Raw genomic sequence first — 21,511 nt, forward strand, 5'->3', positions numbered from 1 at the left:
TCAAGAATTTTGAAATTTTTTGTACAAATCTAAAGTAATTTTATATAATTTAATCAATTCAGGATGAAGGATACAAAATTAATAATAATAATAATAATAATAATAATAATAATATTTGAATATTAAATATTAAAAATAAGACTCGTATAATTTATGAGGAATTATATATTTGAAATAAATAATACAAGTTATGAATCTTAAAATTTATATTTGAAACGTAATTTAATTTTTGAACAAATATGATAAATTCACGATATTATTATAATTATTTTTTGTATATTATTTGTCATAACCTTTATATGATTATTATTAAATCAAAAACATTCCTGATAAGTTTAAATTATCTTATATTCATATTCACGAAAATTAATAATATACGAAAATGAATATTTATTATTAAAATGAAATTTTTTAAGGAAGTTTGATGGTAAATAAATTAATATAATAAATTAATATAATATATTATTGTTTTACTAACATATTCATATATTTACATTTATATACTTAAATTATTAGTTCAGATCATTTTGTTATATAACTTATAAAAAAAATTAAAAAAAAAAATAAAATTTTTTAAAAAATAGATTAAAAATATTTCATTTAGAAAAAATTAGATATTAAAAAATATTATTTATTGTCCTTATTTAGTGTTTTTAAAAAATATGATTTTAAAAATTAATTTTCTTTTAATATATTGTAAAAGAATTTTCAAATAATTGGGCTAAATCCTCTCTTGATTGTTCTCGTGGTGCTAATTTTGTAATACGATGCTATAAATAATATAAAATTAAATTAATTTATAATATAAATAAAAAAAACACATTATATACATATATAATATATGTATAAAATACTTCTTGATCATAAAAAAGATATAAATACATATATATATCTTTTTTAATTCAGACATATTAATATATGAAATTAAAAATATATGACAAATTTACTTAATTATCATTTATTCATATATCACTAAATCACTATTTCAAATTGATTGTAAATTGCTTTTCACTTATCAAAATATATAATTAAATATATTATTTAATATTAATAGTCATTATATTCTTATTTTATATAATAATATTTACAATAAAAATAAAAAATAATAATAAATTTGCTTACTTGTGGTAATGTGCCTTCCACTAAAGTAGGAATATCTTCTTTTTTGAAACCTAATTCAACCAAACCATTTTCAATTTTCATCATCTGCATATATTCTTTTACAGTATCTGCTAATATTTTGCCTGCATCACTTTTTTTAGCTCGACTAATATCAGCACCAAGTAATTCAGCAGCTTCTAAATGTCTTTCTGCACATGCACTTCCAGTAAAAGAAAATACAGCAGGTGCAGTTATAACAACTGACAATCCATGTGGCACTATAGGATGATTTTTGCTATAACCCTATAATAAACAATGTATTTAAATTTTCTTTAATATAATTTTCTTTAACATAAAAATTATTTTTATAGAATTTTTATTATAAGTACCATGGGCTGAAAATTTCGTACATTTCCACTAATAGGATAAGAAAGTGCATGACAAAGATGAACTCCTGCATTACCAAATCCAACACCTGCCATGGTACTTGCAAGATGCATGTTACTCCTAGCTTCAATATCATCTTGATTATATACTGCTCTCTTAAAATATCTATATACAAAAAAGTAATAAAAGTATTGCATTTTTTCTTTAATTTTTATTTTAATTATTATTTCATTATTTATGATTGAAAATAATTGATTTTTTTAAGAAAATTGGAAAACAAAGATAAATTATAAATATAAACTATATTAAAAATATATAAATTTATATTTTTTTAGTATTTTTTTTTTATTTATTTAATACTTTTTTAGCAAACATTATTTTTTAATATAATAAAAATAATTATTTACTTATGCATTATTTGAAGAGCATATCTTGACCATACATCACTAATAGGATTGCTTCCTTGGTAGGCTGGTCTAAGTATCGGATTAGAAGGACAAGTTCTTTCAGTATATGGTAATGCAGTAAAAGATTCAAGAGCATGACATAGTACATCAAAGCCAGAATAAGCACAGACTCTTTCTGGCAAACTCAATGTATGGTTTGGATCAATAAGACCTAAAGTGGGTTTCAATGCTCTATAAACAAATTCTTAAATTTAATTTTAAACTTAATAATAATATTTAATAATACATGACAAATATACAATTTTTATATAAAATATAATCATAAAGTAATAATTTTATTGGAATATTATAATTTACCTATTGGCAATTCCAGTTTTGGCTTTAAGTGGTTGATAATCAAAGATAGAAACACCAGTTGTTTCTGAACCAGTACCAGATGTAGTTGGTACAGCTATTAATGGTTTTAACTGTACTGTAACTGGTTTTCCTTTACCAATAGGTGCATTTACATAATCTAAGAAGTCTGCTTGTGGATCAGAACTATAAAGATTTGCTACCTTACAAGTATCTATCACTGAACCACCTCCTATCTAATGAAAAAATTAATTTTATGTTTTAAATTATTCTATATCAAATAAATAATATATTTATAATAATATTAAATATATATTTATACTATTATTAATTTTATAAAAAAGTATTAAATAATATAAATAATTACTTTTTCATTCTTGATTTCTTAATCAAATTAAATTTAAATTATTTTCTTAATTCTTTACTTTATAATAACTGGATTTAATTTTTTACTTTTTAAGAAATAAAATTCTTTGCTAATTTAAATAATAAGTAATATTTTCATAATATATTTTAAAAATGTATAAATAATAATAAATATTTTAAGAAACTTGTTATATATTTATTTCTTACCGCTATAAAAGCATCAAATTTTCCACGTTTAACATATTCAATAGAATCTTTTAAACTCTGTTCTGTGGGTTCTACGCGTACATTGTCATAAACAGAAGTTTGAATACCATGTTTAGTAAGGCTATCCATAGCAGTTTTAACAGGTGGTAAATTTATTAAATTAGAATCTGTCATTAAACAAACATTTTTGGAACCAAAATTTTGCATATCCATACCCAATTCTCTTGTAACACCAATACCATATCGTACTGTAGAAGAAGCCATCTGCAAATATTTTTATTAAGATAATATTAATAAAATAAATTTAATTATAAAGTTTTATATACATAAAGTATAAATTTTCTTTTTTGTATTATATATTTGATCTATAATCAAGCTTCATTATATTATTATATAGGTTATTTATCTTTAAATATTGCAAATACATACTTCAAATGCATATTCTTTTGTTAATGTAGCATTAGCTACTGTGCTTTGAACTTTTTTTAGTTCACATAAAGTACCTCTTGGATTCGCATGAGCTGGACATTTACAACTATAAAAAATTTAAATCAATCAATATATCAAAAATAAAAATTTTTTTGTTCTTACATAGAAATGATTTTTAATATTAATATATTAATATTAAAAAATTACAATTAATATTAATTTTTCAAATATAGTTCGTATCTCTACAATATATATTATATATATATATTATATATATAATATATGTGTATATATATATATGTATACATATATATATAAAATATAATATATTATATAAAAATTAAAATATACAATAATTTATAAAAATAGTTTTTAAAATAAATTATTTATATAATTTTATAAATTTATTCTATATATTTATATAAAACTATATAGTATACTTACGATTGAGAAGAAATAACTTGTAATAGATCTAAAACACGTTTTTTGGAAAGCATTTTTTAATAATAAATTTTTAATTATAAAATAAAGTTTTAAAATTTGAATATAAAAATATTGATTGTAAAAAATATTAATTCTTAAAAACTGTTCGATCTATGGCGTTCTTTAATTGGGATTAATTTGGATACAATTCTGTACTTATCTAGAATGAAATAATTTTATATTCATCAACATCAGTACCGTATCATACATCAGTACCAATGTTTAGATTTTCTTTAATATCAAATGATTAAAAAAATAAAAATTTTTAAACAGAAAATTTATAATATTTTATTAATTGAAATAGAACAAATAATAAATAATATTATTATCTCTAAATTTTAAATATTTTAAATAAAATAAGTTAAAAAATAGGACAAATTATCATATTTCAAATAGATATTTGAGAAGTAAAGTGATTAAAATGTATTATTTGTTTTTTTTGTGTTAACATTGATTATATTTGAGGTCAAAGATTCTGAAATACATATGAATTCATATACATATACATATATGTACTTGAAATCTTATCTAATATTAATATATAATATTATCTAATATTATATATTATAATATATATAATACATGGTATATTCTATACGTGTTTAAATTTTATTTGGAAGAAAATTTAAAATTATATTATTTAAGATTTTATTTTTTAAATAGATATTGTATACATAAAATTAAAATATAAATAAAGATACATATTATATACTTACATATATTTAATACGTGATACATATACGATTAATATACGATATGTATGGAATAGAGTATTAAAAAATAATTTTTACTTGTTTATTATAATCAAAATTTTTATTTAAACGTTATACATTATTTACAATATGTAGCATAATATATAGTACAAGATAACGTACTACTTATACTACGAAATATTAATTTACTTAGTAGTATATGTATATACTTAGTAGTATATATTTTTTTTTAAAAGTACTTATTTTTCATGGCTTAAATGTTGCAAATAATATTATCACTATTAAAAATTATTAAATTTACGTTTCATACATATTATTATAACTATGTACTTGATGAATGTTAAAAAATTGTTTTAATTTAAAATATAAAAATATATTCATTGTATTCTAAAACCCTGTTCTTAAAATGTTTGTTAGTTTTTGTATTTTTCGTTTCTATTTTTTTTTTATTCTAATTAATTTTTTTATTCTAATTTTTTTTTATAGTAATCCATTTATTTTCCCAAAATAATTCTACAATTATTAATATGCAATAGTAATTAAATATATATAGTTAGTGTTATATTAATTAGTAAAATATAATTTCGATTTATAAAAAACTATTTTATTTGAAATAAAAAAAATATTAATTGTTTATGCAAATGAAAATTTTATATAAAATTTTTTCAAAATATTATTAATAAGTATTATAAAAATCTTGAATACGGAAAATTGAGTACTTTAAAAACGTATTTTTCTATAATTAGTTTAGTCCAGTTATCTTTGTCAATATATATATATTTCATTTTATTTATTTTTTTTTTATTTTATTTTAATATTATAATATTAATTGTAAAAATTTATATTTTTTTAATCATTATAAATATATTATGTTTATATATAACATATTTTCCTGAATGTAATTAAGTCATTGATTTATTTAAAAATATTTTTTTAAAAATTTTGTTTTTTTTTAACGGCAGATTAAATTGCATTACATTATTATTCTAAGTAATTGATAATTTGATTATGTAGCTGATAATAAATTTTATACGCTTTCTGGCACAATTTTATCATAATGGAATGTACTACTAGAATAAAAGCTTCCCCGTTTCGGAACATGGGGAGTAGCAATTTCTTCTTGAAGTGGTTTGTACACTAAACCACAATTCTTGTTATCAATTAAACCTTGCCGTAGGATCATTGGTGGCCTAATAACGGGTCCTTGGCCTCGGCGTTTCGCCAAGTGAATTGCAATATGCACTGTTAATAAGAGAATTATCGAAGTTATGATTATCACGATCATTACAGGCCAAAGTGCATTAGAATACCAAGGATGATATTCTATACTCTCTGAAGTAACAAAATCTTCATATTCTTGATCTTGCGTTGTCCAGGCTTTTTCAACTTCTTCATTCAATTTTATTCCGTGATCAATTTGCAACTTAATTAATTCCTAATATGAAAGAGTTATTATTAATTTTTAAAATAATTTTTACATATAATTTTAATATTTTTTGAACCGAGAAACAATATTAAAATTATAATTGTATGTGAAATCATTAATCAAAAATATAATAAAATTTATACTTACTTCGTCACTTTTAGCATTGCTTCTTAATAAAGAATCAGAATCTTCAGATGAGTCAAATCCACCAAGGAAATTGTTTTTCTTTTCTTTTTGAGGAACTGGCCTCGGTCGTGGTCCAGAACTAATACCGTCACAAACTACTTTTGCCAAATCTATCCATTGACTAATACCTTCAGAATCTTGATAATTATCAGTATTACCATAATTGCTTATATATCTGAAAATTATAAAAAAAATGAATATTTATATATTTTATTTAATTTACATTTTCAAAATTAATAAATACCTCGATGTTTCAATTGGGGTTACACCATGATCAGTAAGCCACTGAACTGCTTCATTGAATTCAACATCACAATCAAGAGGATTATGTGATAAATCCAGACTAACAAGTGACGGCATTGCTTTCAGTTCTTCCACGGTAATATGATGAAGAAGATTTTCTCGAACTGATAGATATCTAAAAATAAAATAATAGTATTAGTAAATTATAATTTTATTTACGATTTATTTTATCTTCTTTCATAATTGTATATATTTTTATATTTTTATTCATAAAATAATTTAAAAAATTAAATTTTTCAATAGAAATGAAAAAAAATTATTTTTGCATTATAATGTTATATACCGTAAAGTAGTCAATGGAACTCTAGCCTCACTCCATACTCTTTCCAAAGCGCATCTGCTTACGTCGAGTTTAGTAAGACTGGGAGTCTTCAGGAATGGTGTTACTTGTAATGTTGTCAAAGGATTACCCGCAAGATTGAGTCTAGTTAAACTGGTAGCACCACGAAACATTTCACTTTCTAAAGAATTAATTATATTGTCAGAAAGATCAAGAATTCGCAAGGATGAGAGACTATTCAGAAATCCGTTTGGAAGACTAGCCAGACGATTTCTAGAGAGATTTAATCGTGTCATTGCTGGCATGGCATTGAAAGTTTCTTCTTCGAGGAAATGCAAGCCACAATTTGAACATTCAAATCGATACAGACTGTAAAAATTAATTAATAAATATATTAAAATATACGAATTATCTATGTATATATTATCTACTACTATCGAAAAATTGTAATCAACATTCGATATAATAGAATTAAATAAAAAATTATTTTACCTGTACGTATTATATTCAACATCAGCTGCTTTGAAAATGGGTAAAGTGTCCAATTCCGGATTATTGTTCATTAATAAAACTTGTAATCTTGCATTATTTTTTAGATGATGTTCTGTCAAAAGAGTTAATTTATTATCACTAATGTCGAGATAATTAAGTTGATCAAGATTAACAAAAGCATGTTGATGAATCCTTTTAAGTCCATTAGAAGTAATTATCAACTGATCCAATAAGGGCATTCCAATAAAATCATCTTTTGCTATTATTTTGATTTTATTATTAGATGCATCTAATAATCTCAGTTTTGATGCTTGTATAGTATTTAAACTTGCGAAATTATTTCCTAAAAATTAAATACAATTTATTAAATACAATTTATTAAATATAATTTATTAAATATAATTTAATTTTTCAATACAAATTTTTATATTGTATTATATATTAAAATTTGTATTTAATTAATCTTACTAGAAATACGAAGCGTTTGAATTTCGTTTTTATTAAAGAGATCAACGGGAATTTCATTTAATAAATTATTCGAAAGATCTACTTCTACAAGTGATTCCAACATATTAAAAGTTGCGCTATCAATTTCTTTCAACTTATTGCCTTTTAAATTAATATAAGTCAAACTTTTCATTTTTGCAAATGCTGTACGTTTCAATTTCGTCAAACCATTAAAAGAAAAATCAAATTCTGTGACGGATGAAGCATCAAACAAACTATTATGTTTTGGTAATTTCAAGTCTTGTGTATGTTTTAATGGATTTCCAGAAATGGCAAGTAATGACAATTGCTTGTTATTTAGAAAAGTATTTGGATGAATATCTTGAAGATCATTGCGCGTTAAATTTACAGAAAATAGATATGGTATGCCATCAAATGCAGTTTGATTCAGTTCGACTATTCTCGTGTCAGTAATCGTGATAGATTCCAAATGTTGAAAGCCTCGTGATTGAAATGCATGAGGGCCAAGACGAATTTGTCCAGCATTTTCAATGCGCAAATGGACAATACCCGTGCTAAAAGATTGTTGTTCTACGAGTTTGGTGCATCTGAAAATAAAAGAAAAAAATATTTATAGAAAAAAATTGTTAATAAATATATCTTTTATAAATTTTATAAAATATTTAAATTCCTTATATGCATAAAAATAGTATCTATGATATGACATTATTAATAATTTTATTGTCTTAATAATATAAATATTGTCTTTAATTAATATAAAGAAAATAATTAAATTATATCATGTTATATTTAAGACATACGTTGCAGTTGTTACAGCAGCATATTCTCCAGCACATTTGCAATAATCAGGACACTGTGTCATTACTTGTTCATCATCCTCGGGTTCATCATCATTTTCATCACGATCCTCGTCCTCGTATTCATCTTCGCTTTCATCTTCTTCATCTTCACTCAAATCATCTTCATAAGATATATTTTCATTTTCGAGTAATGTTGTATCACTGTTATCTGAATTGTTCTTTTTTGTCGATACAGTTGAGACTCTAACCTTTTTAACTTCTGTTTTAAGAGGCTGTGCAATTTTATTCTGATTCTATAATTATTTTCATAATTTTATTTAAATATTTGAATAATTTTCGTAATTCAATTATTTCAATTATCTTTATATTAAATTATATTATATAAAAAAAAAATAAATTAATTTATTTTAAGTTAAATTAATTTATTTATACTAAATTGAACTAAAATTTCAATAATATCATAATATTGAATACATGATTATATTAAAACAATATAAAAATATACAAATTACCTTAGATTCTTCGTTCAATGTATGAATTTCTTGCATAAGCATATCTTTAGGATTAGAAAAGTTTAGATTAAGAAAAGTTTTCATAAATTGAAGATCATCCTTCCTCAATTCTTTATCTGCGACAGTTTCTGTTCGTTCGTTTATTGATGCATCAGTGGAATAAGATTCTTTCTCCGATATAGCTTTTGTTGCGGTTAAAGATTCTTCTTTCAATTCCGGAGAATCATTTAAATGATTTGATTTAATTAATGGTACATGTGACGCATCAATGTTAGCTTCATTTAATGAAAACAATGCGCATAACAGTAAAACTGTTAGCAGAAAAACTGCTAGCAGTTTCATTTTGCAAATAACTGTAAATAACAAATTTAAATTATATATACATGTATAAAAATTGTTCAGTTATAATGTTTAATTCAATGATTTTTTTTAAATTTAAAAAATTTTAAAAATTAATTAATTCGAAAAAAATATTGTTATAAAATATTAATCAATTTTGCATCATACAAAAATTTTAATAATTAAAATATAAGATATTGATATATTATTCTCTTGTATACTCAAACTTTTTAAAGAATAAAAAAATTGTAATTTATTCATGAATAAGAATACAATATAATTTAATATAAGAATTAAAAGATTTTATAAGAATCATTATCTATCATATTTCTTGTTATCTCTTTTAACAATTGAATTTTGTACCTGAAATGAGATGTTAGATTAATTTTTATCAAATTTAATTTGAAATTCCTAAGAATAAGAAATACGTATTATTATGGAAAATTAAAATTAAAATAATAAAAACATAATATTCTAGTAATCTTATTTAATTTTTAATAATATTATAGAATTTAAAAATATATACAATAAAATGTTATTAATTAATATATTGTTAATAAGAATAATATAGAATAAGAATAATGATAGAATATAAAGGAGATATTTTTCTATTATTATTAAAAATTGTCTAATTATTATAAAATAGAAATAATTAAGTATTTTTAAAGATCAATTTAATAAAAAATTTACGTGTTTACAGTTGTACTTTCTATTAGATTAAAATTAATATAAAAATGTGATACAAATTGAAAAAATTTCATTTTCACTTAAGTTTTTTATTTATCGAGATAATATTAAATTTTAAATGCAAAAAATATATATATATATATAATGAAACTTAAATAATGATTTTTTAACAGCATAGATGCATTTTATAAAGTGACATTGAATCGATATGGATATTATCTCGAAACGTGTCTCATTGTCATTAATGTCTGATTATTGTGTTCAATGTTCAACTACTGTATTCATTTTTTTTTTATCAATTTATTACCAGGAATATTATTAATTTATTGTTATAATTTAAAAAAGTTTATATAGATTTTCAAGAAATGATAATTGAGTTAAATTACAAAATTAAACCAATTGAATATAAATTATTTATATCACAAATATATATATATATATATATATATTTTTAATTCTTCATACATTCTTATAATTTTGCTATTTGCTATTGAAGCTTTCTAACAATATTCTATGCAAGTATATTCCAATATTATTAATACTATCAAAATTTATGAATATAAATAAATAAATATAAATCTATAGTATACTTTTATTATTTTTGCTCAATACCCAATAATTTAATTGATTAAATAAATTTTTCTTATATATCTATACGAAGAGTGCACTTCTAATAATAAAACAAGGGAAAAAAAATTCACGTTTTTTCAATCGTATCGATAGGCACGTTAAAAATGCGTGTCTAACAGATAACGAATAACAAGACCTCGCCGACTGAAAATAAATGGCATTTTAAAAGTCAAGACGTAATGTAATTTAAAAGAAAAAAAAAAAAAGTGGACTTCGAAACGGTCAGTTATACGAACGTGCCGCTTTAAGATGTGGAAGACAGGCTTAGGTCGTAGGGTGCATGAAAGTATCAGTTGTGTTCTTTGTTCGACTCTCAAAAAATCCGGCCGGTTGGAAACAGGTAAAGTTACCTGTCTTCGAGAATAACCACGCAGGTGGTGGTCCCCTTTTGCTTTTCCGTTTCAATTTCGACGTGACAAACGCGTACAAAATAGAGATTATAATATATAATATAGCTACCCTATTCCGAACAGAACAGTGTGTAAATCTCGAGATTGGCATTTTCGAGTCAACATTCCAGGCCCACCTACGTAGCAGGCAGGCATCGTCAGCAATGGATTCAAACCGACTGGCATAAAAAAGATAAACACAGAAAACATTTCATAGATGAATGCGCACGCGTGTAAACATACTTTTCTTTCTGTGTTGTGTGATCTTGAAGCTTGAAGTTTTATTTGAAAGTGAAATAATAATTGTTATAAAAAATATTTACAAAAAATATCATAGAATTATTTTTAATATAACAATTTCGAAGAATTTTTGTCGACGAATAATTGAATAAGAAATTTTATTCTTTTTATTATTAATAACGATTTTTTTCATTATTTTTGAACTTAAGAAATTTATCGACAATGGGAAAATCACAATTGGGTAAAAAATGACTCGAAAGATCGATACAAATATAATTCGATAAAATAATGATACAATCTAATAAAAGCAGTCATTATCATTTATAATTCGATATCTAAGCATATATATAATTATGTAATTATTTCTTTGTTTTTTTTTTTTTACCAATATTTCAAAGCAATTTTTAATGAATCTTTTTTTAATAATAATTATTATAATATTGCCAATAAGATATTTTTTTATTTAACTAATCGCTATATCTTTAATTAATAAAATAATCTTAAAGAAATTTTTAATGTAGTTATAAAAGCACGAAGAAAAACAATCGCTGTTTGAAAATTTTTCATTTCATGAGAAATGAAAATAGAAAAAATATATATTAGAAAGATTATTTTTTTTTTCAAGATATATTTTATATGAAACGAAAAAAATTTTTGTTATGAAACATTATATATTTCTTGGAAAAATCTCATTCCAATATAATAACGTTAGATATTTATTATAAGATGACGTCGAAGAAGTGTTCTATCGACGCGTTCTCCTAGTCAGAATTACATATCGATTCGATCGAATCTGTGCAATACCAATTCGTCGTATGACTGTAAAGTGATTTCTTGTGAAATCAACCGGCTCGAATGACACACTCTCTACAGAGAAACATTATTAGATATCATTATTATAACATAATGATCACAATCTGGCGTCGATACAGTAAAATAAAAAAATATATTTCGCAAGTGGATATTTCACTTCATTTCATATTTCAATGAAATATCAGATATATTTATTAATTAATCGTACATCAAAACAATTTTAATCGTCTTTATCGTTTCTTAGATATTTCGATTGAGATATATTTTCCAAACAATTAAGAAGTATGAAATATAATTGATTTACATTACATATTATTTTTTTTTTTTTACAGATAAAAAAATTGTTTTTCACCGTAAAATCAATTGTTAAGCGAGTCTTCAATTTCCTCTAGTTCAATTAATCATACTGTTCTCGTTTCACTGTGCAAATATCACTTATGTAATGTATCATTATTGTATCCGGAATTAATAGGAGGGCGTGCAGTACACGTGCATTATACGATTGACTTGCCAATTGACTATTTGTGTGACTAAAACGAAGAAGAGTTTAAATTCAATTTGAAAATAATATTGTGCATCTTTGATTCTTCGTTAATTATTATTATTTTTTAGAAAATAATTCTATTAAGATAGTCTTCCTATACTTGTACTCAGAAAAGAAACAATTATGTTAAATTCTCCTTGAAACAAAATAAAATTTCATTCCATTCCACTTCACAAACGAATATAATATAATGAATATTTAAATGTATATCTCTTTTTTTATCTTAATCAGTGTCTAATCCATCTTTTGTTCATTTATTTTTTTTCATTTCAGAGGAATATAATAGCATTTAGATTTCATTAAACTTTTCTGTCGGTACACTGTTTATCACAGAATATACAGTTTTTATCGTTTTATCAGAGCCTTTATCTTTATCTTATATACTGATAATATATTTGTTTTGTCTGAAACTACGCCATTGCTTTTTTACGCCTTTGTATCTTATGTTTGAGATAATAATTTGCACATCTAAACAGGTAATGCATTTTCTTACATCCATTTCAGAATTTGTTGAACACATCTAAATGTTAGATGATTATATATTATTTAAAACAATTTATTATCCAATATTATAAAATTTATTGTACGTTTTGTTTATATTATTCTTTTGTCATATGTGGAAAAAATAAAACTAAAAATAAAATTAAAATTTTTTTGTCTTCATAATGTTTGATTTGAAATGAATATTCAATCAATTTTATATTTTACATTTAAATATTACAAACTCTTATTATTTTCTTTTGAACTGATAAATTAAAGAAAATTTAGCTTTAAAGAAAATTGCAATGCGATATGGCTTTATTAGACATTAATTTTTTTAAAAGTTGCTTCTTTATAATCATAATTTTATCAGTATTTTATTTCTATCTTTATAATTATATTTATTTATCTCTGATAAAAATTCTCACAGAGAATCTTTTCTATTGATTTTTAACAATTTTCTTTTACTTAATTTTGTGAGTAAATTCAATTTGATCAAATTTTTAATAATCCAAGAGTATTAAGAAGAAATAAATATAATTACACATCTTCTAGATCATTTTATTAAATATTTGAAATGATATAGTGATAAATTTATATTTTTAAAATTTTTTTTAATTGATATTATTGATTTATTTCGTTATTTGCTTGATCCGATTTCTTCAATCATAATTATACATGCCACAGAGAGAATATCAGATACAAAAAATATTCATTCTTATCAATATCTATGAAAAGCTTTTAAAAGTATTTTAAAAATACATGACATAGTTTTGAACATTTAATAAAATTTTAAAAATATTTTATCTATAATAAAGTATCATAATTTGAAGATAGAAGAAAAATAATACTTGGATACTTACATATATTATTCTTATAAAACCAGATATCAAGTATAAGTTTTATAACTATCAATAGAAACGGGAAGAAATATTTCCGATTTTTTCCAAGAACATATAACATCAATCAAAAAGTTTAACGTTTCAATGAAAACGCAGTTTAACGCGCACATATCAATGACAGCTCAACATCGATATATTATACATACGTATGCATTGTTTGGTTAGGTTTTCTTTTTCACGCGCATGCGTTATAAATCTATCCGTTGCAAGCATAAACATAAAGCTGATTTTAGAAGAAGTAAATCAATAAAACTGCTGAAGTAAATGTTATTTTATATGTATAACTATTTAAGAATATATTTATATAATATTTCAAAAATACGTTGATTGCATCATAGGAAATCTGTTATATCAGAACCTATATATATCTATGTATGGTACCGTAAGCTAAGGTTTCATACTTAGGGAGTCCAACACTTTCCAGATGACATCCGTTTATTTCGAATGGCTACCAATGTCATTTTTCTATAAATTTCGAATTATTTATCATTTTCAAAATATTTCACGTACATATGAAAAAACTTACTTTTTACGAGTATTCAGGAGTATCATGTTTATAGCTAAGAGAAAAAGCAAATAGAGGGGGAAAAAAGAAGATAATCGAGGCATCTGGCGAACCGGCTCTTTCACTCGGTATTTATTCATTCAGAAGCCGAGTACGATCGTTTCTGATCTTGATTCAATGTATCAAGAGAAGGATGAAATTATGGTAACGTATAATAGCCTGATTTTTAACCGAATTCGATTCATAAAAGTATGTCAATCGCGTTTAGAAATTGTATTTCGAATCGTGTTTACAATTATTTTTTATTTTAAATATTAAATAATTATTATACTTTTTACTTGATGAATGAAATAAATACAATTTTGTGTGAATATCCTATGATGTAAAATATATAAATTATCGATACTGTGATATAATATCACTATTAATAATCTGTTTAAATAATCGAGTCATTATGTAATTTATAGATGATTCAAATAAAATAAATGTTCTTATTTTTATTTTATAAAATTTGTTTCGAAGAATATATTATTATTTAAATATTAATCATTTTAAAATATAACTACTTTTTTATAGTATTATAGAAACATGATATAAAAATTTTTTTCAAATAATTATTTTAAAAATTATTAGATATTTCTATTGTTTTAAATATTTATAAAAATTTTATAAAAATATTAAACTACTTTACAAATTTGTAACTTAAAAATCATGTTTTAAAAGAAAAAAGGAAATAATGTACATGATATTTTTTTTTTTAAATATATATGATATTTTAAAGCAATAATTCATATTCTTCTTAATGACAGTATTTTACAAGAACCAATTTTGCACATATATTTTTTCAAGAAGTATTCATTCCAAAGAACATTTCTAATATTTCTTTTGCTTCTAACTTTTTAAAAAAATAATTGTATGTAAACTGTATATAAAAAAACAACTATATATAGAAATAACGTTTTGGATATAGAAATATTAACAGTTTACTTATTGTTATCCTTTATATTTTTTTATCTTAATAACCTTAGATAATTGTTGTATGTTGTTTATGTATGCTGCAAATAATTATAGGATGACGTTTCTACCTTGACCATCATTTATGTACGTACTCTTTCACAATCACTAATACCGAAGTTTAAATCAAGTTTCACAGTTTCTCTTGGATAAAAATAGATTATTCAAATGGGCACTGACCTTGATATTACACAATCGAACCGTATAGATGGATGCGAAATATTATTAGACAGCATGCATGCATTCCTTCATAGATATCATTGTTATTGATGCAAGAAAGCATCAAAAGAACTAATTAAGATCTAATTGAAATAAGATAGATGGATTTAAATTCAAAAATAAAATTCTATACTTTTATTTTTTAAAATATTTTGTAAAATAAATAAAATGTAATATATCACTTGCACTATTTAGACAATATAATATTTGAATACAAATATTATTGTTTTAGATTTCTTGAATGCTGAAAAGATTTAAATAAACAACAATTTATCTTTTAAATATTCAAACATTCATAATTTTATAAAATCTTTTAACTTTTCAAATTTTTTTATCCAGCTAAATTATATAATTATATTATCAAACTATAACTTTTGCCATAAATACTATAAAAAAAGAATACAGATAGATTTTTTTTTAGCTAAATTACCATAATAGACAGTTTTTGAATTCTTACATAGCATACACAGAGTATATATTGTATATGTGATTACTGATCTATATTGCTTACGTAAAAATATTACTTATATTAATATGTATGTATATTTTCATTATATATATATATATACATAATATGTATGTATATGAAAAGTAACATTTAAGTGATACAAATGATATCTAAATTGTTTTGTTTTTAGAATAGAAAAATATATAATATTTTAATATTTGACAAATACTTGTCTTATGAATACTTGTGATTTATTTCTATAAGCAATTTGTATTATAATAATTTATGAAATAAATCTGATTATAAACTAGTTTTTATTTTTCATTGTTATTAATCAATATTTAAGATAAAATATATTGCTAAATTAAGAAATACAAAATAAAAATGCAAAATCGTTAATGCATAATTTGAACAGATTATTTTTAGAAGTATCTATATTTAGAATTTTTCTATTATTTTAATATTTCTATTATCTTTGTTTTAAATAAAATTTTGCAAAAATATTTTCATTGAAATAAATATATAATTTAGTATATATTAAATATGTATTCTATTTGAGGTAACTATATTTTATATACGATCAATATATAATAGATAACTATTTTTTAAGATTTAAAAAAAAATTCATTTATAATAAAAACTTTCAAAATAATTGATAATCAAATTTTTATAAATATGCTACCCTGCGTCTTTTGTTTCTTATCGCTTTCATCGTTTCAATGTTGGCGCCAATGAGAACACAAAAAATACAAGCTAATCTATGGCTGCTGATACGTATGTAAGGTATGCAACAATAATCAAATAGCACATCATAGTTACATTACATAAATTTAATCTTTCGTGTAAATATAAAATTAATTCTGTTGTTGCAATTAATATGCATTATTTTGTGTTTAAATTGATTGAAAGTAAATGAACAGTAGCGAATTTTTGAAGCATTACTAAATTATTCTTATTTAAATGTTTCTTAAGTATATATTTACATTTTGAGTATGCATGCTTAATTAATATTAATCACACGAAAAAGTAAAATTGACATGTAAAAAAACAATATTTTTGAGCTAAAGTAGTTACAATTTTTTAGCTATTTAAAAATATATAGATATTGTTTTCTTAAAAATATGAGTTATATATTTATAACTTTGTTAAATAATTATTTTTAGATATGAACGCAGAAATATAAAAGCAAATATACCATATTTCCAAAGCAAATTCCAAATTCATTTTGATGAAAAGAATAATCAATGAAATTATATTTTTGTGCATATTAATTCGTATAGTTATTTATAAAATTTCATTATGTTTTTTTAACTTTTATCTTTAATATATTGCACTAATCATTAAAATTTTACTAAATTTTTTTTATCTAAAACTTTTCGTAACTCAGCCTTACGGTAAAATTTAATATAATATTTGATATTAAGTGCTTGATATTTTATTTTAATAAATATTAATTTATAAAAATAATTAAAATCTTATATAGTTGACATAATATTAAAAATTATAATTAAAAAAATTTATATCCATATTTTGTACCAAATTTTTGTTTTTTTTAAATTATTGATTACATTATTGATAATATAATATCGAAATTATACTTTAAATAAGAAGTGAAACTGGGACTATCGAATATATTATTTAAAATGATATTGAAATTAAATTAAAAAAAAAAATGGTAAAGAAATAAGCTAGGAAGAATATGATAATACGATTAGTATAAATTTGTTCTTCAAACATGGCAGCAATAAATGCGTGAAAAATTATGTAGTGTTAAATGTAAAATAACTAGAATGTTTGTATTGTACAAAAAGAGTATTCAAGAAACAAACTGCAACTAATGGAAATACACCCACACAATTTCACATTCTTAAAGCAGGGCGATTCCACGGAATGTCCTTAGTTGGCGTACCACTGGAGTCGAATAGCGGATTCGATATCGCTTCGATGAAGAACCAGTTGTTCAATTCACTTTATAGTAAGAAAAATATCAAACGAATTTAAAAAGATCGCTTACCTCTTTTTATTTTTGTTGATGGCACTTCACGAAAATCACTATGCAACGATATGTATGCGATAATATAACGAAGATGCGATGAAAAGCAGCGTTAAAACGTTGAAATTGTTTTCGTGCTTATGACGAACGAATTTCTGAACTTCGTAGCCTGTTGCACTCAAGCCAGGCGGTAACTTAGAGTGGGGGTTTAGTGAGGCCCCAGGATCGACCCAGTGATTGGTTGATTCCTTATGCTTAGAGTTATACAGGTAAAAATTCAGGTAACAGGTGATTGTGCCATCTGGTGAAGCTAAACTTGAAACTTTTCTGAAGATATCTTAATTTTTTGATAGATTGTTTAAAAATAATTGTATAAATAGTAGTAAAATGATATTTGAAGAACTACAATAATTCTGTTTTATTTCATTGTTTAAAAATTAAAAAAAATGTTAGTAAGATGATATATATATATATACTTCAATAATAATTATATATAAAATTTTTTTTTATATTTTTATAAAAATCATTTTGATATGAATGTAAAAATATTTTAAATAAATGCATTTGCTTTAAAAGAACTTAAAAATAAAGAATATATAGAAATATACAATAATAAATATGATTATAAAAATGTTATAAACAGTATTTATTTTATTTTAATTAATTAAAAAATAAATATAATTAATTTTATAAACTAATAAATTATAAACTAATAATGTTCTGCTAATTATTCTGCTTTAAATATTACTCATAAATACGTATAATTTTCATAATGATACTATTTAATATCAAAATTATTAATTAAAATATATTTCCATTTATTTTATTTGAAAAATAAAACAAAAGATCAAATAAAATGTATGATATATAAATATAAATATAAATAAATATATATATATATATATATATATACATAAAAGATAGAATTGTGACAATAGCGCCATCTCTTAAATGCATTTGAATAATAAATATAAATAAGGAAAGCAAATAATAAGAGAAAGATGGAGATAGGATAAAAATTGTCAAATCAGTGCCATCTTTAGAGTGTCACAAATAAAACTCAATATATAAGAACAGAAAATAGTAGAAAGATAGAGATAAAACAGGAATTGATCGTCAACGTCATCTCTTGAATATTAATAGAGTCTCTTTACCGAAAGGATAAAGTAGAATACGAATTGATAGCTAGCGTCATCTCTTAAATACTTTTAGAAACAAATACTTTATAAGCTGATATCAAAAGATGACGCTAATAATCAATTCTTCTTTTATTTTACTTTGTTTTAAAGAAATGCTGTTAGAATTCAAAAGATGGCGCTGATAGTTAATTTCTATCTTATCTTTATCCTTTTTCTACTATTTTTTATATCTTGAGTTCCTTGTATCTTGAGTTTCATTTGTGGCATGGTGTTGATTCCACAATTTTTATAACTATTTCTATTTTTCTTCTATTATTTTACTCTTTTTGCCTATATTCATAGCACATGAATTATGAGATGGTAAATACTCATTATTTTTTATTTTCTTTTAAAATTACAATTAATTTTAATATAGAAAATATAAATATTATATTATAAATGTACAAAAATAAATATTATATCGATTTTATAATCTTTATGATAATAATCTATAAAGAATATTATATATATCCTAATTTACAATATTTTTATTATTAATATATTATATGTAATAAGTTATTAATATATTATATTTAATAAATAAATTATTTTTAGTGTTGTCTTTTAATAAAACATTATCATTCTTGGCATTCTTTCGCAATAGCGGCATGGAGGAAAAGATTTTTATCTAGTTTGTACATGATATCTCGAGGATTTTTATCAGATAAAAAAATAATTTATATTTATACTTGCAATAAAACACACGTATCAGATAGAAAAGAAAAATAATTTCTAAAAAAGTAAAATAAAATAATTTTGAAACTCATCGTAATATTATACATATAATATTATATAAATGTAATAAATAATATTAACAAAATAATATAATGGTATATCATGATAACTATTATTAAAAATATTGTTATATTAATATTATATAATATTAATATTGTTATAATTTGTTAAAAAAAAATTACAAGATACATAGAGTAGACACATAATTTTAATATATTTAAAAAAGTAAAAAATGCTAGATAAAATATTTTATTAGATAAAATATTTAAAAATAGAAAATTAATTGATTCATTTTTTTCGAATATCAAATATTTGAAATATATATTTTTATTCGACGATAAATTATTTAAAAATCTATTGTTAGATGGTGATCACAGAACATCGTTTGTGTTTTTTTAGTTGATATGTTACATTGAGAATCATTTTCATTGTCTCTAACGTAGTCATTTTGCATATTAATGTTCTTATTAATTAACAATATTCATGATACTAAAGCTTAATCTATCATGACGTGTTTCACCATAGACTCCACGTTTTACGTCACATCGAATTCGATTCAAACTGTCATTATAGATTCTTTTCAAATCCTTTTCTTTATAACGACGTGACTGCATGTCGATACGAAATAGGCCAACTTATTCATTTCCTGTAATTATATATGATAATCTTAGAAATTCGTATTGATGGTACGATAATAATTTAATTCAACTTAACGGAAACTATTGAACTATTGAAAACTGAATGATGATCATTTTAATCACTTATTTTAATTAAACTTCAAGGTAAATAAATATTGAATACTTACCTTAATTTGTATTTACGTAATAAAATTTTGTATTTTGCATCAATAACCATTAGATTTTTTTTAGACAATCATAATCATTTTGTTTAAATTAATTAATACTTATCGTTCTTCATTACTGGATAAACATTTGGGAGAAACAAAAAAATAGATGTATCTTATGCAACTGAAATTACGAAATAGAAGTTAAGCTAACGAGAGTAGCGCATTAGCATTACAATAGTGGTATTGAATACTTACATATTGCTATAAATACTGCAATTTATATGTATGCTGTTTCCTCTGTTCTATTACAAAATACTAATACTAGTTACACAGTTTACACAACTGATCAAGAATCATAGCATGTTCTCTCGTTTAAGTTTGAATCATTCGAACTTCGTTACAATACATTGATCATATATACTTAACCTATATTTTTTTAATTGTACATACATTGTTTTATTATACATCATAAATGTATAAAATTAAAAAGAAATAATTATTATATAGATTTTAACATTAGCTAGATACAATGAATGCATAAATAGGAAATTTTTTTTCTGTAATTCCATTAATTAATATATAATTAAACTTCATTTCTATTTTTTATATAATACAGAACTCAAATGCATCATATATATGTATATATATATATAAATTCTTATTACTGTATTAAAATATTTAAATAAATAAATTG

General features: G+C 22.1%; 2 protein-coding genes and 1 long non-coding RNA gene across 4 annotated transcripts; all 3 read right to left on the minus strand.

The window, feature by feature from the left end:
- Positions 1 to 684: 684 nt before the first annotated feature.
- On the minus strand, positions 685 to 3,908 carry LOC100577856 (probable hydroxyacid-oxoacid transhydrogenase, mitochondrial). Its single transcript, XM_026443391.1, has 8 exons — positions 3,696 to 3,908; positions 3,252 to 3,357; positions 2,823 to 3,086; positions 2,253 to 2,485; positions 1,896 to 2,126; positions 1,491 to 1,653; positions 1,123 to 1,404; positions 685 to 770 (listed from the first exon to the last, which is right to left on the minus strand). The coding sequence occupies exons 1-8, from the start codon at positions 3,746 to 3,748 to the stop codon at positions 687 to 689; spliced, it is 1,416 nt and encodes a 471-aa protein (XP_026299176.1). The 5' UTR covers positions 3,749 to 3,908; the 3' UTR covers positions 685 to 686.
- A 617-nt stretch (positions 3,909 to 4,525) lies between these two features.
- On the minus strand, positions 4,526 to 18,296 carry LOC551793. Of its 2 annotated transcripts, none has more exons than XM_624178.6 (9): positions 18,139 to 18,296; positions 8,915 to 9,267; positions 8,403 to 8,695; positions 7,603 to 8,189; positions 7,135 to 7,477; positions 6,646 to 7,011; positions 6,304 to 6,477; positions 6,021 to 6,234; positions 4,526 to 5,882 (listed from the first exon to the last, which is right to left on the minus strand). In XM_624178.6, exons 2-9 carry the CDS (start codon positions 9,254 to 9,256, stop codon positions 5,475 to 5,477), a joined length of 2,727 nt encoding a protein of 908 aa, XP_624181.3. In that variant the 5' UTR covers positions 9,257 to 9,267; positions 18,139 to 18,296; the 3' UTR covers positions 4,526 to 5,474. The 2 variants fall into 2 exon arrangements, with proteins under 2 accessions (XP_624181.3, XP_026299177.1); XM_026443392.1 differs by lacking the exon at positions 18,139 to 18,296 and adding an exon at positions 13,900 to 14,014.
- A 2,019-nt stretch (positions 18,297 to 20,315) lies between these two features.
- Positions 20,316 to 21,400, minus strand: LOC102654124. Its single transcript, XR_410519.3, has 3 exons — positions 21,073 to 21,400; positions 20,836 to 20,998; positions 20,316 to 20,676 (listed from the first exon to the last, which is right to left on the minus strand). It is a non-coding gene; the product is annotated as an uncharacterized LOC102654124 (long non-coding RNA).
- Between the last annotated feature and the right edge of the window lie 111 nt (positions 21,401 to 21,511).

This window comes from Apis mellifera, linkage group LG10 (genome assembly GCF_003254395.2).
Source record: "Apis mellifera strain DH4 linkage group LG10, Amel_HAv3.1, whole genome shotgun sequence".
Classification (NCBI taxonomy): Eukaryota; Metazoa; Arthropoda; class Insecta; order Hymenoptera; family Apidae; genus Apis; species Apis mellifera.